This window comes from Xenopus tropicalis, chromosome 7 (genome assembly GCF_000004195.4).
Source record: "Xenopus tropicalis strain Nigerian chromosome 7, UCB_Xtro_10.0, whole genome shotgun sequence".
Taxonomy (NCBI): Eukaryota; Metazoa; Chordata; class Amphibia; order Anura; family Pipidae; genus Xenopus; species Xenopus tropicalis.
Window position 1 is genome coordinate 64,143,351 of NC_030683.2, and position 19,315 is coordinate 64,162,665.

Here is a 19,315-nt window from a genome sequence, read left to right on the forward strand (position 1 = left end):
CGGGCTGGTGCGGTTTTCTCCTAATAGGGGCACCAGCCCGTGGTACGAGGTAAGCGATTCAAGTCACTTGGGGTGCTTAACATTTTAGCACCCCCAAGTGACTTAGCCTTTCCTTCCCCTTTAAGGATCTGCTTACTATTTCTCCGTCTGCACGTTAGATATTCTTTGAGACACATACAGGATGGGGCAAGGCCGCCTATCTACCAAGATTTACTTGTTGAGGACTTGTTATCTTTAACTATAGCAGTCCCTATGGGGTGGATCATCACTGAACTAAGTCGCTACATATTGTATCCAGTTAGTAGTATTCTACCATTTGCTCCAGACCTTTATGTTGGTTCTAACTTTGTTATACAATAGATTTGCCACATTTATAGTTTATTTTGTCTTTAATGTCATGTTTCTAATGTTATTTTGACACACTGGTACCGTTGCTTCTCTTACTTGCATCTGGATATGGTGTGTATATAGGGGTTGATTACATCACCTACCTTTCACTGCTGAATGAGGCTACGATCCACACTTTCCCGCCCTACGCCGTATTTAAGGAATTTTGCACTGTGTGTTTGTAACTTTAAGAAAGGCTGGTGTTACAACCGAAACGTCAGTTCATTGCTTTAATAAATATATTTTCTTTGTTCACGTAAGCCCTGAGTGTGCGAATTCCTCGTCGGATACTATTTATTTACCCAGGCATCTCTACATACATACATACATACATATATATATATATATATTTGTTTTGAGCTCTGCGGTGCCCCCAATTGTGTATCGGTATGTGTATATAATATGGTTTGGCCAGATCACTCGCACTTCCAGCGTTCTTGTATATTTTATTTAACCTTGGAGTACACAACCTTCCTTTTTGTGTATTTATATAATATAGTCCATCCTAGTGCACATCCTATGCCTGGGTGCTGGTTACCCATTCCATAATAACTGATCCAAAGTAAATCCTTACTACCAGAGCATTGAATAAAAAGTTATATATCACATAAATATGTCATCAAGGATGGAGTTCTGGTACTTCATGCTGGTGGGGTGTAGCCATAAAAATAGGGCAGTCTTGAGGTCCTGGAAATGGCTTAACAATAATTTTAAAATAGTGTAATTATTTTAAGGCTTTGCTAACTCTAAACTCTCTAAACATGCCTTAAAGTGATACTGACACTAAAAAAATACTCTTCAAAATATGAATATACATTATAAGTTCCCTATAGGTCATTTTAATATTTTTTTGCTGATAGGGCTGCTTTTGTAATTAATTGTAACTTGCAGTTCCTAAACCTGACTGTTTTGCCAACCTGACTGTCCCTTCCCAACCTGTCAGTTATAGCTTCCAATGCTAACGGACTACAGGAGCACAAATATGGCAGCCCCCTCATAGAGGAATGTGGGGGATCTGAGGTAATGTAAAAGCATCAGGCAAATACTTTTATGGCAAACCTTATAAATAGCATGCAAAGGCAATGTTATGATGGATGTAAAAAATGGTTTCATTTCTTGTGTCAGTATCTCTTTAATAAAAAAAAGGGGACCTTGCTTCTAAACTGCTAATAAGCATTCAAGCAACAACAGTGACCAAAAATGTGCATGAGCAAAATATCGTTAGACTGGTTTTCTAGTTACAGCACTCTATACTTCCAGAGAGGCAGAAATGATAAATCATTTGTTTTTAATAATAAAAGATATATATTTACACTAGGTACACACATAAGTTGCAGGATGAGAATAGATTCAGAGGCTCACCTGGGCATGGGTGTTGCATCAGGCTTGTTGAAGCTCATCTGGACTAATTGTTGCATCAGGTGAGGAAGGACTCAGTGGGATGCCATTGCTTCATCCTTTGCTCCAAGGGAGAACTAAGAACTCACAGAAACATGCTGTTTTCTCTTGTGGAATTATTTAGAAAATGCTCTGTTTTAACTCCTACCTTCCACTTTTACTTCAGTCGCTCAGACAATAGCTCGTATTAAAAGAAGAACTATTTAAAGTGCACAAATGAAATGATATTGTGTTGACTGAATACTTAATATTTTACATTTCTCCTGAAAAATACATAATGTATAGTTTATTTTGGCTTCTTTTTTTTTTTTTACTAAAATTTAAATTTCCAGTGTACTAATATTCAGAGAGTGTACAGAGAGACTTGCATCCGAAAACCACACTCTTGACAATCAGATGGAACACTAATATATAGGTTATATAAGCTTGTGGTGGAATTAAGAAAAGGCTCATCCTTTGGTACTCTAGCAGGCCCACCATATCCAAGACCTTTTCTCACTTTTACTAAACTGTATTAATATTGCTTACTCTGATAAAAACATGTAATAGCTATAAAATCAACAGTGGCATGCTGACCGAACATAAAGTTTTAAACAATTTTCATTATTTACCGAATTATACATGTTCTTTCGTGAGCAGGCCATTGAAGTGTATATCCTAAACATTTTGTTTGTTTCTTTTGTACAAAGTATGAGGGAAAATATAAAACCTGTGAGCAGGTTTTATATGCCCAGGGGTATTAATGATGACACCACCTTTAGTTCTTACAACTATTGCTTACCATGTGCTTGTGAATTGATGGTTTTTCAGCTGTTTTCCCCAAGGTGCCTTTCTCAGTGACAAACTGAAATAAGAAAACACACATACAGAGTTTTCCACAGTATCATCCTCAAATTATTATATTTCAGAGTTAGAAAACAATTTCCATGAGGAGTTTTAGTACAGGTATACCCATTATGCAGAATGCTCGGGACCAAGGGTATTCCGGACAAGGGGTCTTTCCATAATTTGGATCTCCATACCTTAAGTCTACTATTAACTATATAAACCCAATAGGATTCTTTTGCATCCAATAAGGATTAATTATATCTTAGTTGGGATCAATTACAAGGTACTGTTTTTATTCTACAGAGAAAAAAAATCAGTTTTAAAATTCTGAATTATTTGATTAAAATAGAGTCTATGGGACATGGACTTTCCATAATTCAGAGCTTTCTGGATAACTGGTTTCCGGATAAGGGATCCCATACCTGTATACATTTTGTCATGAGTGTCCAGACTTTTAATTTTAAAGGGGGCCCTGTCACCCTACGAAATAAATATACATTCTTTTGTGTATTTCAAACAAAATAAACTTAATTGTACTATATAAATTGTTTAAATTCTTCTTCCTTTAGTCTTAGAATTCACAATCACAGAAAGCAGGCAGGTGCTGTTTTTGTGGACACTGTTATTAAGGAAAGCTTTGGATTATTCCAAAATCTTGTTTATGCGCAAGAATGGGGGACCCAATGCTCATGTCTGTGCACTAGCTACACAGTTTAGCAGTGAGGAGGGAGGGTAAATGTAAGGAATGTAGTGACATCTAGAAAGTGCAGAATTGAAGGTGAAAGTAATTACCTGCCTCTCCTCTATGTCTGGGGCATAGAGGCAGTGCAGGCAATGTATGATTGAGAGCTAAGATTTTCAACAGGTATGGCCGTTTTTATTGAAAAAAAGAATTTGGGTTCCGTGTTTAATTTGAAAAGCTCTTTTAATTATATAGCTTTTATGTCTGGGTGACAGGTCCACTTTAACTTTTTAGCATCTCTTGATTACTGGAAAGGACTCAGGGAAACCAGGAATGTACAAAAATAATAAAGAATGTGGTTCAGGTAACTTTGAACAGTCTGCGGGTTAGTTTTAGTCACTTATGTTGACATTTTAGCAGCTCACACTGTGTTTAAGCTGCAAGCATGGGAAGCAGCCAGAAAGTTTTAAAATTGCTGGTGATAATATAGCTATAGAAAGATATAGTAAATAATGAACCCATTATTGTAAAATAGAAAGATATTAAAAGACAAGGAAAAGTTAATATAAATTAAAAGTTAGTCTAAAGGCATTCTTTTTAAGTACTTACTGCATATCTAAATTCCCAGATCCCTGCTTGCTTCTCTGAGATATCGTGCTGGCAGCCTACAGCTGTGTGAGGACTACAGTGACATCACTGAAATCTCTCCCCCCTTCCTTTAGGCTTCAGTAGCAATGAACATATGTGTGTAACTTGATCCTGTCTCCTGTTCTGAGCTACACATGCCCACCAGCCAATCAGAAGCGGATCTGGCAGAGGGGAGGGGGGGAGGGAATGAAACACATGTGCAGTATGAAGCAAGGAGGGAAAGGAAGGGAGAATACCTTTTTAAAGATGGCTGCCTGTTCAAGAAAACAGATAGAAAATGTGAAGTAAGTGTGATTGTGTATATTTTTGATTAGGTGAGCCAAAAGTGTGGTGGTGTTACTAAACAATAGGAGGACTATTGGGCATTATGCTTTTTAAATTTTGACTTGCATTCTCCTTTAAGTCACCAAGGATTTATATGACCATATAAAAACAAAAGGCTGAGTGCTTTCATACAAATCATGAAAGTCACAGGTTACAACAGGGGTTACATTATGTATTATAGCACAAGTTTCAGGGAGTTGTGACAAAACATCACTGAGAACCGATTATATTTGATTACATCACTAAGCACTGTTTATAAGAATATAAATATGTCATGGGAGCATACACAGCCAGGCTACACATAACTTCTGCTAACTGGCATAGCTAGACATTACAAGGCCCCATAGCAAATTCAGTTTTGGGCCCAAAAACTTTGGTAAATTGACATATTTTTCCAATGTATATTGAAATTGCTCATTAAGTAGGGCCTTACTGAGCCCTCTAAGCTCCTTGGCCCCCAGCTTGCAGGGTCTGCTTTCTCTGTAGTTACGCCCCTGATTCTGCTTTTAGCAGTCACATTTGTTTATTAGGGCTTTTCTACCAGATGATCCTATCAAAATGAAAATGTCTAAGCTCCCTCAAGGGCAAACCATGATACCAAACTAATAGAAAAGTTTAAAAAACTGGGCAACAATATGGTCTGGGTTAGTAACAGTTTATAAGCCCATGATAAAGTAGCCATAGGACACAAAACGCGTAGGGTGTATTTGGAGATGTAAATTTGAATGTGGCTTTGAATATAGACATTTTTTATTTTTACTTTTTCGTGACCCTTGTGGATCCTTTGAGTTATTGTAAGCCCCCTGTTGTTTGTGATTGACGGATAGTAACAGTTTATAGGCAGTGAAATAAGAAACTAGACAAGCTTTTAGTAAGGTCACAGTGCATGCTAGGTCACTTCAGTCATTTAATAGACAGAGTTCTGCCATTTGCTTCCAAACTTCTTCCTGTTACAGTTATAGCTGCATTATTTCTGGTCATGTCATCTCTGAGGGAGGACACAGACCTTTGCAAAATGGTGGATCAAGGGAAAGGATGTAAAAGGACAATATTTACTGATGTATATTCCAGTTTGGTGAGATTCTTTAATACAGTGGTTCTCAACTTGTGGGTCGGGGTCACCTAAGACCATCAGAGAACACATATTTCCGATGGTCTTAGCAATAATTTTATGGTTGGCGGTCACCACAACATGAGGAACTGTATTAAATAGTTGAGAACCACTGCTTTAATAGGTCCCTTAACATAAATTATATGTTGGTTAAGTATTCATTCTGGGGGTATCGTTTTCCTTTAAAGTGCAAACAAACTGCAAGGAGGTGTACTGCAGCATTAAATGCACTTGGCTTCTGACACCCCAGAGGGGGGCAGCCAAATAACAGAGAGTGCTATATGTCCCTGCATGTACATCATGTAACCACTGGCTGCTAGAATTTGTGTATTAATACTGTACCCTAGAGAATGGTCTGATATCTGATGAATTTGGAAGAATACTGAACTTTATTAAGACAAAATAAATATAGTTTTAAATATGCATGTTTTAACCTTCTGCTCAACTAAATAGGACTAATTTGAGCAAAGATGTGAAGTTAAAAAATGCATGTCTTTTTACTCTCAATAGCTATGTTACTAAAAAGATTTGTTCACCTTTTTTTTCTTCACTAATTTTATTTTAGTATCGTGTAGAATGTCTTATTCCTAGCAACTTTGCAATTAGTCTTCATTACATATTTTTGATATTTTGCATTATTTGCCTTCTGCGTAAAAATTTTTATTGTGTCTTAATTTTCGCCTCTTAACTTACGATTCACTAAAAGTATATTTGCGTTAATTTAGACGTGAAGCTGTTTGCGTTATGTAAGTCGCGAAGACTATTTTTGTGCGGTATTCGACGCAACGCGCGATATTAATGCAGCACGCTACTTGTCACGTGCACTACTTATTGTGCGCACGCCATATTAGCCATACACATCATTATGTTCATAAAACTACTGTTCTGAAAATGACCATTTACCTGCAAACTGGAGGCTACATTACTCTAGGGCCAACACATACTTGAATAAATCACACTGCAAAGTCAATATTGTGTTGCCAAAAGCTCATGAACTGTACTTTTGTATAATTACCACCTGCCCAAAGTAGGTGTTAATTTTCGCATAGACTAATGCGATATTTAGCGCGTCTAAGTGTTTGTGAATCATGCGTTAGTATTATTTCTGCGCAAGAATTAACGCAATGTGGTAAAATTAACTCATGCGGTTGCGCGCAACTTAACACGTGATAATTCTTTAGCGAATCGTGCGGGTTTTTTTGCGTCAATTTTAACGCAAAAAAGCATGCGATAAAGCTTATCGCACTTTAGTGAATCAACCCTAATGTTTCTCAAACTTAATTAAAAAGTAGCTTTTGGCAGAGAGCCCAGAAAAGTTAACAAGCTACACTTGCACTTAAATAAAATTGTAAATGATAAGCTAAACAGGTCTCTTGGGGGAACTGAGACTTGCAGTTTAAAGGGCAATTTCACCTTCATTAGCAAAACTGTAATAACACATAAAATGACCCCAAAACCCCCAGAAATGTGCTCAAACTTTAAATAACCTGCCAGATTTAGTAAAATGGCAGTGGTATTTATTTATTTGGCCCTCTTTCCAATTTTCAAATGTTGGGAGGTATGAGTAAATGAGACCCAGCAATCCGATAACTGCTGATATTCCGAACTGGAGAGCTGCTAAACAAAAGCTAAATGACTGAAAAAACATAAAAAATTATAACTAAATGCAATTTGTCTCAGAATAACAATGTCTGCATCACACTTAAAGTTCATTTAAATGTGAACAACCCCTTTTAATAATAAACCTGAGCCAGATTTGGTCAGTTTTGTCTTGACTTTTCTCACCCCACCCCCCCCTCCCTTTTTGTTGGTCTTCAAGTCTGCTTGTTTTTTCAAGTCTGGGGCTAATTTTTAAGCAGACCGTAAAAGCCTGTCCTGGTTTAGTGCCTTCAGCTGGCAACATTGGTATCTTGTATTCATTATGCTGTTCTGTTGGCCAGATAGCTATTTTCGCTGGTCTCTCAGTTTGGAGTTGTACATATAGAATGGACTGCATTGGTAGTGTCTGCTTATTAAATGATGCATGGCATTGCTTGAAAAACATATCTACATACCACAAACGTCATTACTAATAGCATGGGGCAGTTGTTTTTATACAGCATCATGGTTTACTAAGAATATCAGAATAGCTGCTAAAAAAGTAATTTTGTTTTTACTTGAAATAATTCTATGTTGTGTGTACTTGTAAATTCAAACATATTCCTGTAGACAAATGCAAACCCATTTTCACATCATAATTGATAAATTGTGTTGGTATTATTGACCTGCGTGTACATATATAAATGTTTTAAATAAAAAAGAAATCCTATAAAACTTACACATTTATGCAGATATTGGACTGTAAATGAAAACATTTCTATATTGTGTTAGATTGTTAAAATAACGTGTATATTTGTGTATATAAATGCATGATTATGTGAGTATATGTGTACACACATTGTTTGCTGTGCAGGGGGGAGGGGTATTGAACTCATAAACAATGTGATATATAATATTTTTCTCTCGCCCCTTTTAAATAAATACCGATCAGCTTTATGTTCAGAGACAATAGGAGCCGTTGGCTTAAATTTGCAGTTTACAGTATTTATGGCTGTAATATGAAGGTGCTGGCATCGTAATTTCATGCCCCAATGAGAAGAGCAAGGTCGAGGAGAATGCCTCTATCCACATCTGCTAACACACTAACTCATAAACAAGGCCCGTCTGTATCAGGTAGCACAGAATAAGCTCGCTTAATGAAATACAGCACAGCTTTCCATTACTGTTAGTTTTTACTGTGTCGTCATTACGTGTAATTTATGTTTAAAAAATTCAATTTTATACAGGGCTCTGGGAAATAGGGGTCTTAAGGGTCAGCCGAGGACTTTTAACGGCTCTTTAGTCCTACATGTGCTTCCAGGTTAACCCTCTCTGTCCCAGTGCTATCTGCATTACCCAGAAATATATTGTTAGCTTGTTTTACATTAACTCTTGAGAGAAAAAAGAAGAATCTTGGGGATCAACAAAAACAACAATACAGGAACTTATTGAACAAAACATCGTTTTGTTTGTTAACATAGAAAATTTGTTGTAGACGTAACGGAATAAAGTACTTGAAAAAACTGTATTGGTCTGGTACTTTTGCATTGGTATTGCCCAAAACAACAAGTTATTCTTGAGAAATGAAGCCTTGCTTTATTCCAATATGCAGCTGATTTCCTAGCATAGATATCAAGCCTGCATATAGGCTGATATCCCCTATTTAAGTAAGCCTTAATGATGGTCTTATTTGCTTCTTTATCCAACTTCACAGATTTTAGATTATTACATTGACATTTTGTCAAATTATTCTAGAGGCAGTGAAGTACTATTTGTTAAGTCATGAGTCAAAATTCTCTCGTTTAGAAAAAATCAAGTATATCTGTGTAAAAAGTATACAGTCAGTAGTGTAGGGTGTTACTTACTGGACCATACCTGCGGGGTGCTTCAGAAAACTCACACTGCCTTTTTTTTTCTCCACTTTGTTCCCAGAAAACACCTGGCCATAAGTGCCAAATTACAATAATTACAATAATTTTCAGTTTTTACACAATATATCGTGAAGGACATTTTTAAAAATATCAGATTTATGTATCATAAAATATACAAATCTTAATGAATAAAACCAACATAACAGTGAAAGACTGTGGTTTTGTTGTTCATTTCCTCTTATAATAACACCCATGCTGACTTTAGATTGGGGCAGGGGTCACAGTTTTGTCTGGACCAATATATTAATTTTAAATGTAGCCATATAAACACTGTAACTAATGTCCATAGTGTAAGTGAATGCAAATAGATTCAGTGTTGAATTGTAATAATTCGGAAAGCCCGTATAAAACTCCTTTGGATAGCTTTTTCTGTAAATAAATAGATATAAACTTCTGAGAGAATGCTATGCTAAACTAAGGCTTATGCCACATGGGGCTGATCAGTCTTCCTCAGATATCAGCTTAAGTGCCTGGAGAACTGGGTACTAGAAGAAAGGCTAATAAAGAGTTAATCTCAAGCTGCAGGCATACCTTCAGTTCTCTCAATAGTGCCCTTAAGTCTCCCCATATTTCACCTGTTCAGATGATCAGAAGCCAAACAGGAAAAAAAAACTCTGAGCTGTATAAGGAAAGTTCCCGAAATGCCTCACTCCTGCATCGAGAGCGAGACCAAGTGTACATGCTCAGTTTGTAAAACTATGAGTCAGCGTCTTGCTGTTTGGCTCAGATCCACATTCCTAAGGGGAACGGAGTGAGTTCTTACATTCTTGAGGGAGGGGGGAGCAGGAGAGAGCAGAGAGCTGCGTGTCTCTGGCACATGAATTACAGACACAAGAAATCAGAGAGAAGTCAGTGTGGCGTTTCTGTGGGTGCTTATGGCTGTATTTACATAGACCTTTCTGATAAAGCTTACTTAGTTTTTACCTTTCTTTCTCCTTTAAGGATAAAATGGGTGAGCTAGAAGCCCAAACCTTAGCTCATGCAGGTATAATTTCAGAACTCCAACAACAGCTAAAAGATCTGCAGGTTCTTATGGATATTGAAAATAAGTCCATCAGAAACAATATTCACATGTGTGGGCTACTGGACACATTTATTAATCTCCAAGAACAAATTCCTGCCTTACTAGCTAAACTAGTTCTGAATTTTCTAGCCAACAATCTGCTTCTTGATGAAGTCCATCAGGAGCTGGATCTTAGACTGGTAGGGGGACCACCGAAAAATGATATTATTTTTTTTGCCAAAGAGGAAGTAATGCAATTGGCCAGAGCAGATCTCACCTAGAATACAAAGGGGACAAATCTGTTGTATTTTCTGATCTTTCTGGAGTTACAATACAGCAACACAGACAGATAAAACTGTTTGTTCTCCGAATAAGGGCCTTAATCTTCTTGTTGAGGCACTAAAAAAAAAAAACCTATGGTGATGTTTTTCGGCTATAATGTTTTCACATAAATGATCATAAATACTCATATTCACTCTAAGGGCTCTGGTACACGGGGAGATTAGTCGCCCGCGGGCGACTAATCTCCCCGTGTACCAGAGCCCTAAGATGACATTTTATTTCCCCTGTGGGAGCCCCCCTGTGCAGTTATGTGATTATGGCCCATCCCCATTTGGCAGGGGTTTAATTTCAGTTTTCCTTTTGACAGAAGGCATTTGGTTTCTTGTTTGTTTGTTCAATTATTGTTTTATCATATTTTGTATTCCATGGGTCATTTACACTGATATGACAGTTGGGCTTGTTAAAATTTTCTGCTACCATGAGCTGTTTTTTTTTTTTTTTCTTTTTTTTTTTTTTTTTTTTTTTTTACTTATAAAATGTATAATGTCATTTGTTTGTGCAACTCATAATGTAAAGGCATTAAATTCTCCACTTAAGCGTTCTAAGGCCTTCCACCATTACCATTCAATGCATATTAACATAGTGTTTCTTCAACAGAGGCATTTCTCAAAAGATTCTACTCCCAGATTTTTTCATAGAATGTATCCCCAAGTGTTTACGGCGAATGTAGGAAAAAAAGACCTGTGGGTGTTGCTATATGTCTCCTTAAGTGGCTCAATATACAAACCCAATCCACAATAGCTGATAACAAGGGGCGGTACCTTATCCTCACCGGACGTTTAGACTAACATTAGCTATGGTTTATGGCCCAAATGAATGTCAAAAACACTTTTATCATAACTTTTTTACTCTCCTGGAGAAATACGAAAGAGGCCAACTTATTATGGGAGAGAATTTTAATGTGATGGTAAATCCAGCGAGGGAATGACAAGGCACATTGTTACATTAATCCAAAGAACATGTCCCTTTCAAATGGGTGGTGTTCCCTCCATGCGTCAACCAAAGGAAAGTTGACACATGGAGGGAACACCACCCATTTGAAAGGGACTTTCCCTGAAAGGATAATTTTGACCGAGATTAACAGTTAGCTCACATATCTATCATCCCTAAAACCAATAAATACAAAGGAGTGGTGTTTTGTCTGTTATTATCGATGGACCAAGAAAAGGCCTTCGGTTTCATGGCAATATTTGGTGTAGATTATTCAAAAATATCAATTCCCTCAGTCTTTGTAAATGTTATAAAAATTCTATATCACTCACCTAGTGCTCATGTACATCATCTTGTTTTATTATCAGAAATATTCCAAATTAAATGGGTACCAGACAGGGGGATGCCCACTTTCTCCCCTCCTTTTTGCTTTAATTATTGAACCCATTGTTGCATGTATCCGACAAAATGCTAATATATATGAACTTATGGTCAGGGCGGTCTACCCCAAATGTGTTTTATATGCTAATGACTTATTGTTGTTTGTTACCAAGCCTATAACATTTCTCCCAAACATCACATTTCAGAATGGTTAATCCAAAGCCCTTAATATCAACCTTCCATCACATATCCAGAAACTTTTTGAAATAAATTTTGAGTTTCAAAGAATAAAAAAATTTTTAATATTGTGATGTGGAACTCACCCCCGATTACAGTAGTCTATCCTAAGCTAACTACCCTGGGTATTTAAAAACCTGTTTTGATGCACTATTCCTGGGGACCTTTAAGACCATCTTCGCTGGGTATAGTTCGTGCATTAAAAATGTCAATCCTCCCTCACATCTGTTACTTGTTTTGCACACTCCCTGTTAATCCACTAGTTGGCACTTTATCTAAATTTCTCCATTATCTAAGTGCTTGAAGTTTGTCTGGAATAGCAAACTCTGTAGATTAAATGCCGACATTACTTATATTGCAGCAGATATAAGGCGGGTGTTGGAATCCCATATCTTCGAAGTTACTATATTGCTGCCCGAATGGTGAAATGGCATACTTCTGAAATTTCTCCGCTCTAGACCCAGCTAGAACAACATTCAGTTGGGTATACCCTATTAATTAATTTATTATGGATTAATACTCCACCATATTCAATAAACCTTCCTATAGTAAATCATTCATAACAAGATTGGTGGAACAATAAAAAAAAAAAAAAACATTAACTTCTCTTCACAGGTCAGTCCAGGATATATGACTTATTAACCAAATTTCTATAAAAGAATTGAACTTTATCAGGCAATGGGAGCTTAGATGATAACACCTGGCTAGATATGCTCCATGATATGGTTAAATGCTCTTCTAGCATCTTGGTACAATAAATGTCTCAAAAGGTTATGTTCCTAAGAAGTTATCTAAATGGCATCCATCCACCTCTCACTTATGTATTTGGGATGTGGACAGGTTAATTCATTCCTGCACATATGTGGCAATGCCCAAAAGCAACTAGATTTTGGTCTAGGATTTATATAATGACTACAAGCGTCACTAGCCTTATACTTTCCCCTGCTGAAGCCTTACTTCATTGGAGAGTTACAGTTGCAAAGCAGACAATAACAAAGGCTTGGCAAATGCCTTCACTTGATATTCAACAGGTTGTAATAAGTTAGATAACTATTTAGTCATGAAGCGGCTTACCAGTATCATTATGGGTAGATTTGTACCCATGGATCGTATAATGGGGCTTAATTCCTGGTTGATTCCTTTATAATGTAGAGTTCTTGATTGTTGCTACAGTGCTCCAAAAATATTAGAAATATGCTTCTGGAGCATGACCATTTTATTGTGCATGAGGTTAACATAGCCATTAATATTTGGAGTAATCACAACATTTATACATTTTTATTTAAAATATCAGGACTTTGTAGACCAGAGTTAGGTATTCTGTTGGAGGCATAAGTAAACCTGTCACCATGCCAGACATTGTGGTGTTCAAAATGTGTGAACTAAGGAGCAGAAGCTGAGGTAGGGATGGAACAGGGTAGGGTTTTTAAAAGTTTTTAAATAGATATGGTCACAACTGAATTATTAAATACATATTTTATGTTTATAACACATATCTGCTTAAATTAAAAGACAAAATTACATATATCATTTAACTGTGATCTTTTCTGCTGTGGAAAAACAACCTCAGTCAATTGAGGGATTGACTGTGACTGCTCCATCCTGTCCTACATCTCGGAGTCCTTGCCTTGTGTCCCTTCAGTGTCTCGCAGATTATTCAGCTCAGATAGCAATCAACTGGGAAAAGCGTGTGTCTAATTTGCATGAGATTATTCGAAACAAAAAAAAAAAAAAAAGACTGCATTAGTCAAGCTGGTGATAAACAACGGCAAGGAGCTGTGTTTGTCATAACAGACAGTGCAAAAAGCGTCCTTCCCTCTCGGACATTCCATGTATGCCTAAATTAACCATTTGTGGTCCTAGCTTTTTTGGACCTGACAGTGTACTTAAATTAAGGTTAATAAACAAGTTTGCAGAGTGTATAGATAGATATATCTGATAGATATAAGAGCTACAGAATTATTTTTTTTCTATATAAGGATATGTCAGCATTAACCCTTGTGAAATATGCAGTGCTACCCATGTTATCCCACTGGCATAAATTACTGAAAAGTCCCTGGGAGTGCAATTATGACTGTTATTTACAGTGGTATCATAGACTTTAGTGAACATAAGAAACCAGTGAAAGTATAATAAACCTGCATAGGAACCAGCTTGTTAAGAGCTTATACAGTACACATAATAATACATATATTATTCTTATGTTTCTGTGCAGTTTTTTTTTTTACTTTTTTGCTACACTGAAAACACAAGTAAATGGACGCCATTTTTTTCTATTTGGTCTATAATCTTAGAAAGAAAGGGTTTTGTGTTACCGTAACTTGTGTTCCTGTGGGGTTAAAAGCATAAAATAGCCAATGCATGGCACTCAAGAATATCCCTCAGTAAAATTGTATAAGAACTTACTAATCATGTGATTTTTTTTCAGCTATACCTTTTTAAAAACTATAACACTTTATAACCTAGGCTGTATTCTCTACAAGCAGTTTTTGCAGTTTTATAACCCTTGTTTTTATATGACTTTTGGCAATTAGAAAAAACAGGCTTTGGTATTGCTTGTTCTTTTAAGGGAAGATTTATAAAGCTTTGTCTGTCTAGAGGTTCAGGCAAACTACTGCAGAAATGGCAAGAGAATTCCTGAGCACACTTGCATTTTCTGCAATTGAAGCTTAGGCTTCCTGGGTTTAAAAAAAAAAAAAAAAAAAAAAAACATTTCCACCCTACCCTCCCACAAGCAAGTTTTTGACAAAAATTTAATGCTCACCACTTAAAGTCAAAGCAGTTGATTTCAGCTATAACCACGATTTAAGCTTGATTTTACTTTTATTGCATTTGTCATAACATATAGTTGCTCCTTGTCCGTAATAATGATGCAGGTTTGTTAGCTGCTTCTTTTAGTAATTAGAAGAGTATTGCTTCTTCTTGTTTTTATGGTTGCTGTTTCTAACAGTGGGTCTGTGTATAAACTTAAAATTTGTTGTTATCACAAAAGTGCAGCTTCCTCTGGCACTTATGGTTTAACCCCTTTTTCATTAGACAGGTGTGTGGCTTTTTTGGAGAGCAAAACATATATTGGATTTAGACTCTCAAGGGGTTAATTGCAGTTATTTGCATATTAAAATGGAGCCACATTCGTTGTTAAAGACATGTGTTGTCAATGAGTGGTTGTAGAATATCAAGCATACAACCGCTGCAATAAACTTTGCTGAGAAATTAACCAAATTGAATGTGAAACATCAAATCATGAACACTATCACCATTCAGACGCAGAATGCATATCATTTGGAGCTGCATTTTATTGTTATTTTATTTTTTGGTTTCTTTACCATCTTTTTTTAAAATAACAGACACAATTAATATTGTTTAAATACGGGCAGTATATACCAAACGGTTTTGTATTCTAAAAACTCTGATTTTGATTCTTAAAATTCTGTCTTACAGGATATGTAAATTTATGTCCTCCTTGGATTTAATCATGTTTTTTTTTTTTTTTTTAATTCCTGATAGGATTGAGCAATGAAGAGATTGAATTGGCTCTGCAGCAGTCTGGCACAGCCCATGATGACCCTGGTCTCATGACACATACTGTTATTCCCCACTCAGGACCATCCTCTCAGCTTGCAGTGCAACAATTTAGTAAGTGGCACAATGATGAAACATGTTCAGAAAAGATGCATTACATAGGGGGTCCTTTTTTTTCTTATAAATAAGCTGTTTGAGCTACCAAATTCCAGGTTAAAGGGTAAGGCAGTTGTGTATTTTAAATTGACTTTCTGCTTATCTGGTCTGTGGTTTCCAAACTGTGGGACCCCCCCCCCCACCCCACCCCCAGTAGACAAGCTTAAATGTCTGATGACCTCTGCTCTTCTAATAAGCAGACTTAGGGGCAGATTTATTGAAATTTGTACAAAAAAAACAAAGCCCTGTCTCAAGCCACTTTTATGTATGACCAACTTTACCCACATTTTGGGCAGTAGTGCTTCAAGTATGCAACAAGTTCCTGGTGTATTCCTGGTGTTTTGACACAGCAATTGTTTTATAGAGATAAAATGCCAGGAGACAATTTAATATAAATAAACAATGTTGACAGAATCATTAATGAAAAAGTAAGTCACTCTGCAGCAGGTAAAGGAAACTACTTTTTGGGATAAATGTATATGAACTGAAGGGAAAAAGTCTACTATGAAACAATAGTAAAGCTTAAATGGATTCATGAAGTCATGATTTTTATGGTGTATTTTTTATTTCTAAGTGACTCTGTGTACATAGCAAAAAATTCACTCTACCATTTAAAATTGTATTCTTAAACCATTCTGAGCCTTCAGAAGGAACCAGTGCCGCACATTTGAACTGCCTTCAGATCTATTGTTTCTCCTACTCCCATGTAACTTTAGGAGTCCCAAGCCAGACTTGGATTTCTTGCTATTGAGTGTTATTCTGACATCTACTGGGAGCTGCTATCTTCCCATTATTTTGCTGATTGGCTGCTGGGAGGAAAGGGATGGGGGTGATATCACTCCAACTTGCAGCTCAGCAGCAAAGTGTGACTGAAGTTTGTCAGAGCACAGGTCACATGGCTGTGGCACCCTGGGAAATGAAGAATATGGGGTGCTATTCCATGGAGATTATACCATCAAACTTTGTCACTGCAATTGAGAGGATACTGTTACAATTACTTTAAGCGAATGCATCTTGCTGTATTTATATTTTCATATTGGTTTGTCTAAGATTCTAAGGGGTATATTTATCATGCTGTGTAAAAAGTGAAGTCAACCATTACTGGTGATGTTACTCATAGCAGCCAATCAGGTGCTCTGCTTTGGTTTTCTTTTGGTTTGGGTATATTTATCATGCTGTGTAAAAAGTGGAGTGAAGCATTAAGGGATTTCAACAGCAATATCACCGGTAATGTTTCACTCCACATTTTACACAGCATGATAAATATACCCCCTTAAGTGTAGCTATTTATTTTGAATTTGCTTTGTTTTTTTAAAGATTCCCATTGTTGGATGCTTTTGCCTCACCCAAGCAACCATCCCCTAACTTCAGTAAATTTGGCACAATGTCGTTGGGGCATGGCCGGCAGAACAGGACCATGATTAGCACTTTTATTTCCAGGAACAACACCAGGGATTTTTGTGTATTTTGGGCAGGCACAATTCTGCTGGACTTGTTTTAGCTATAGTTCCCCTTTAAACAACAATTTATTAAGAAAATGATGCAGAGTATACAGGAGGATAATCTAATGATTGTTGCAGACCATTAATTGCTATTGAGACCTACTGATTACCAGCTAAAGATTTGCTGGTAGATTTACCTTTTGAGCATCCCAATTTTACTTAACTTTTCTGTAAGTATTGTATCCTGCAAGAGTTAATATCTTTAAAGCGATTAGGGCAGTAAAGAGATTTTAAAGACTGATGGAAAAACAACTGGGTTTGATTTTCAAAAAGAAGACTTTTTTGGCTGATGATAAAACTAATGAATTATCCTGGAATTACATGGAGCTTATAAAATATTTTGTGATTGACATGAGGCACATCATTCAGTATATTGGAGATGGATGAGAGAAACAATTTTATCACCAGAAACCATGACCACAGACTAGGGATGAATGAAAATTTGTAGTACAGGTATGTGACCTGTTATCCAGAATGCTCGGGACCTGGGGTTTTCTTGATAAGTGGTCTTTCCGTAATCTGGATCTTTATACTTTGTCTACTAAAAACATATAAACATTAATTATACCCACAGGATTGTTTTGCTTCCAATCAGGATTAAATATATATTAATTCTTGAAGCACAGAGCATTGGAACTGGTTGATGATTGAATTCAATGGCCTAGTTTGGGTACCTTGCATCAACAGGTCAAGTATTTTAAAACATGGAGCATATTGGAGAAAACTTGTTACTTGTAATTTATGTTTGTGCCCCTCAGCAACATTCACCCTCCTTTAGCTCTTTCTTTTCTAAGGGAAAGCAGTTATCCAGTTCATAAAGTGGTAGTAAGGAAAGGGCTTTTCTACACTATGCATTTGGGTTCCATTTTACAAAAGAATTATGTAATGGACCTAAACAGTGAAAAGAAATTTCTTTATGTTTGAATAGTGGGATGCAAACCAGTTAACATAATATTAGTCTGTAGCAGTCTAATAAAGAGGAGCATCAGCTAGTGAAAAGCTAGTGAAATTCAATATTACATATTATAGAATTATATCTTACTATTCAAAAGCAAACAAAAAAGTGAATTAGTTAGTTGAGCTACATGGGGGCTAAAATGGAGTCCTGAAGTTTACAACATAGCATTTGTTGCTACCTTGTTCCCTACAATATTACTGATTCTGCCATTTTCCTTCAACATTTTTCCATGACAGCTATTTCTCTGCACTATTCCCCTGTGGCCTTTTACCTACTTACCCCTTCTGCTATATAGCCAGACAGACCTGCAACCCTTTATGTCAAGTCATCATGAATGCTGGTCCAAAGTATTAACAGTTTATATGAAAATACCTATAGGGCATAGGTCTAGAAAAAAAATGTCCTTTTTACCCAGTTTTGGATTGGGGGGAATCAAAACATAATAAATATGCGCCTCCCCACTTCTCCCACCATAAAAGAATTATTTTTACAGTAGCCAACTGTGCACTTTTGCAATTACAGCGCGCAGTCCTACTGGCTTCTGTAAGAAAATTTTTCATCACTATGTGATTCGGGGGCCAGAGCCAATCCAGCCGGCAAGAAAAATTGCTGGATGATGTGCACAGTAAAAACAGCCTGTTTTTTTGCCAGCAGAAAACATTGAGTTGTCAGTGTAAAAAGGAAAAAATTCTGAAAGTTTCACCTGAGTGAAAAATATTTGGAATTGAAATTCATTTAAATGTTTTGAACAATAAAATAAAATATTTTTAATGCTAAGCATGAACAAATATTTTTTGGATAAAAAAAAAACAACAATTATTTTGGACATGTGGAAAAGTATTCATAAATGAGCTAGTTTGTCAATTAATGTTAAGTCAACAAACGTATTAACTTAAGGCAAACATTTGATCCATCCAGGCAAATTGCAAAACTTCACGTATTGTTTGGGTATTCTGTGACTGTACATAAATGTGTTTTTTTTTTTTTTTTTGCATAGTTACTAATGAGATATTTTTATATCTCTTTCAACATTTTAAAAAAAGTTAGCTTTATTCCCTCTCACACCTTCTCCTATTAAATTTCCCTCTCTTATGTTCGTTTTTCTTTCTAAATTTTGCCACAAGACAGACTTGCGTCACTTAATGTAAAACGAGTGAGATGGCATTTCAGCTTACAGGCTTTATAGACTTGCTGAACTTTTGTGAAAGATCATACCAGTCCCCTTTCATTAATAATGAAAAGGAAGGGACAATAAAAAATGCTTGCAACCGAAAGTGCCACATACTCAGACATAAGGGTTAGTCTACTTTGCTATTACATTAGCTCGGTTTTGCTGACAAATGGCATTTGCAATGCTTCACATGCTCTATTGGGCAACCAAAGGTTGGGTGACAACC

General features: G+C 36.4%; 1 protein-coding gene across 1 annotated transcript in view; it reads left to right on the forward strand.

Annotated features, from left to right (window-relative positions):
* Nucleotides 1-19,315, forward strand: part of pex14 (peroxisomal biogenesis factor 14) — a 136,245-nt gene that overhangs the window by 95,890 nt on the left and 21,040 nt on the right. Inside the window, exon 4 of the mRNA XM_002939410.5 lies at nucleotides 15,288-15,416. Within this exon, the coding sequence (XP_002939456.1) occupies nucleotides 15,288-15,416 (129 nt within the window). The remainder of the gene's footprint in view (nucleotides 1-15,287; nucleotides 15,417-19,315) is intronic.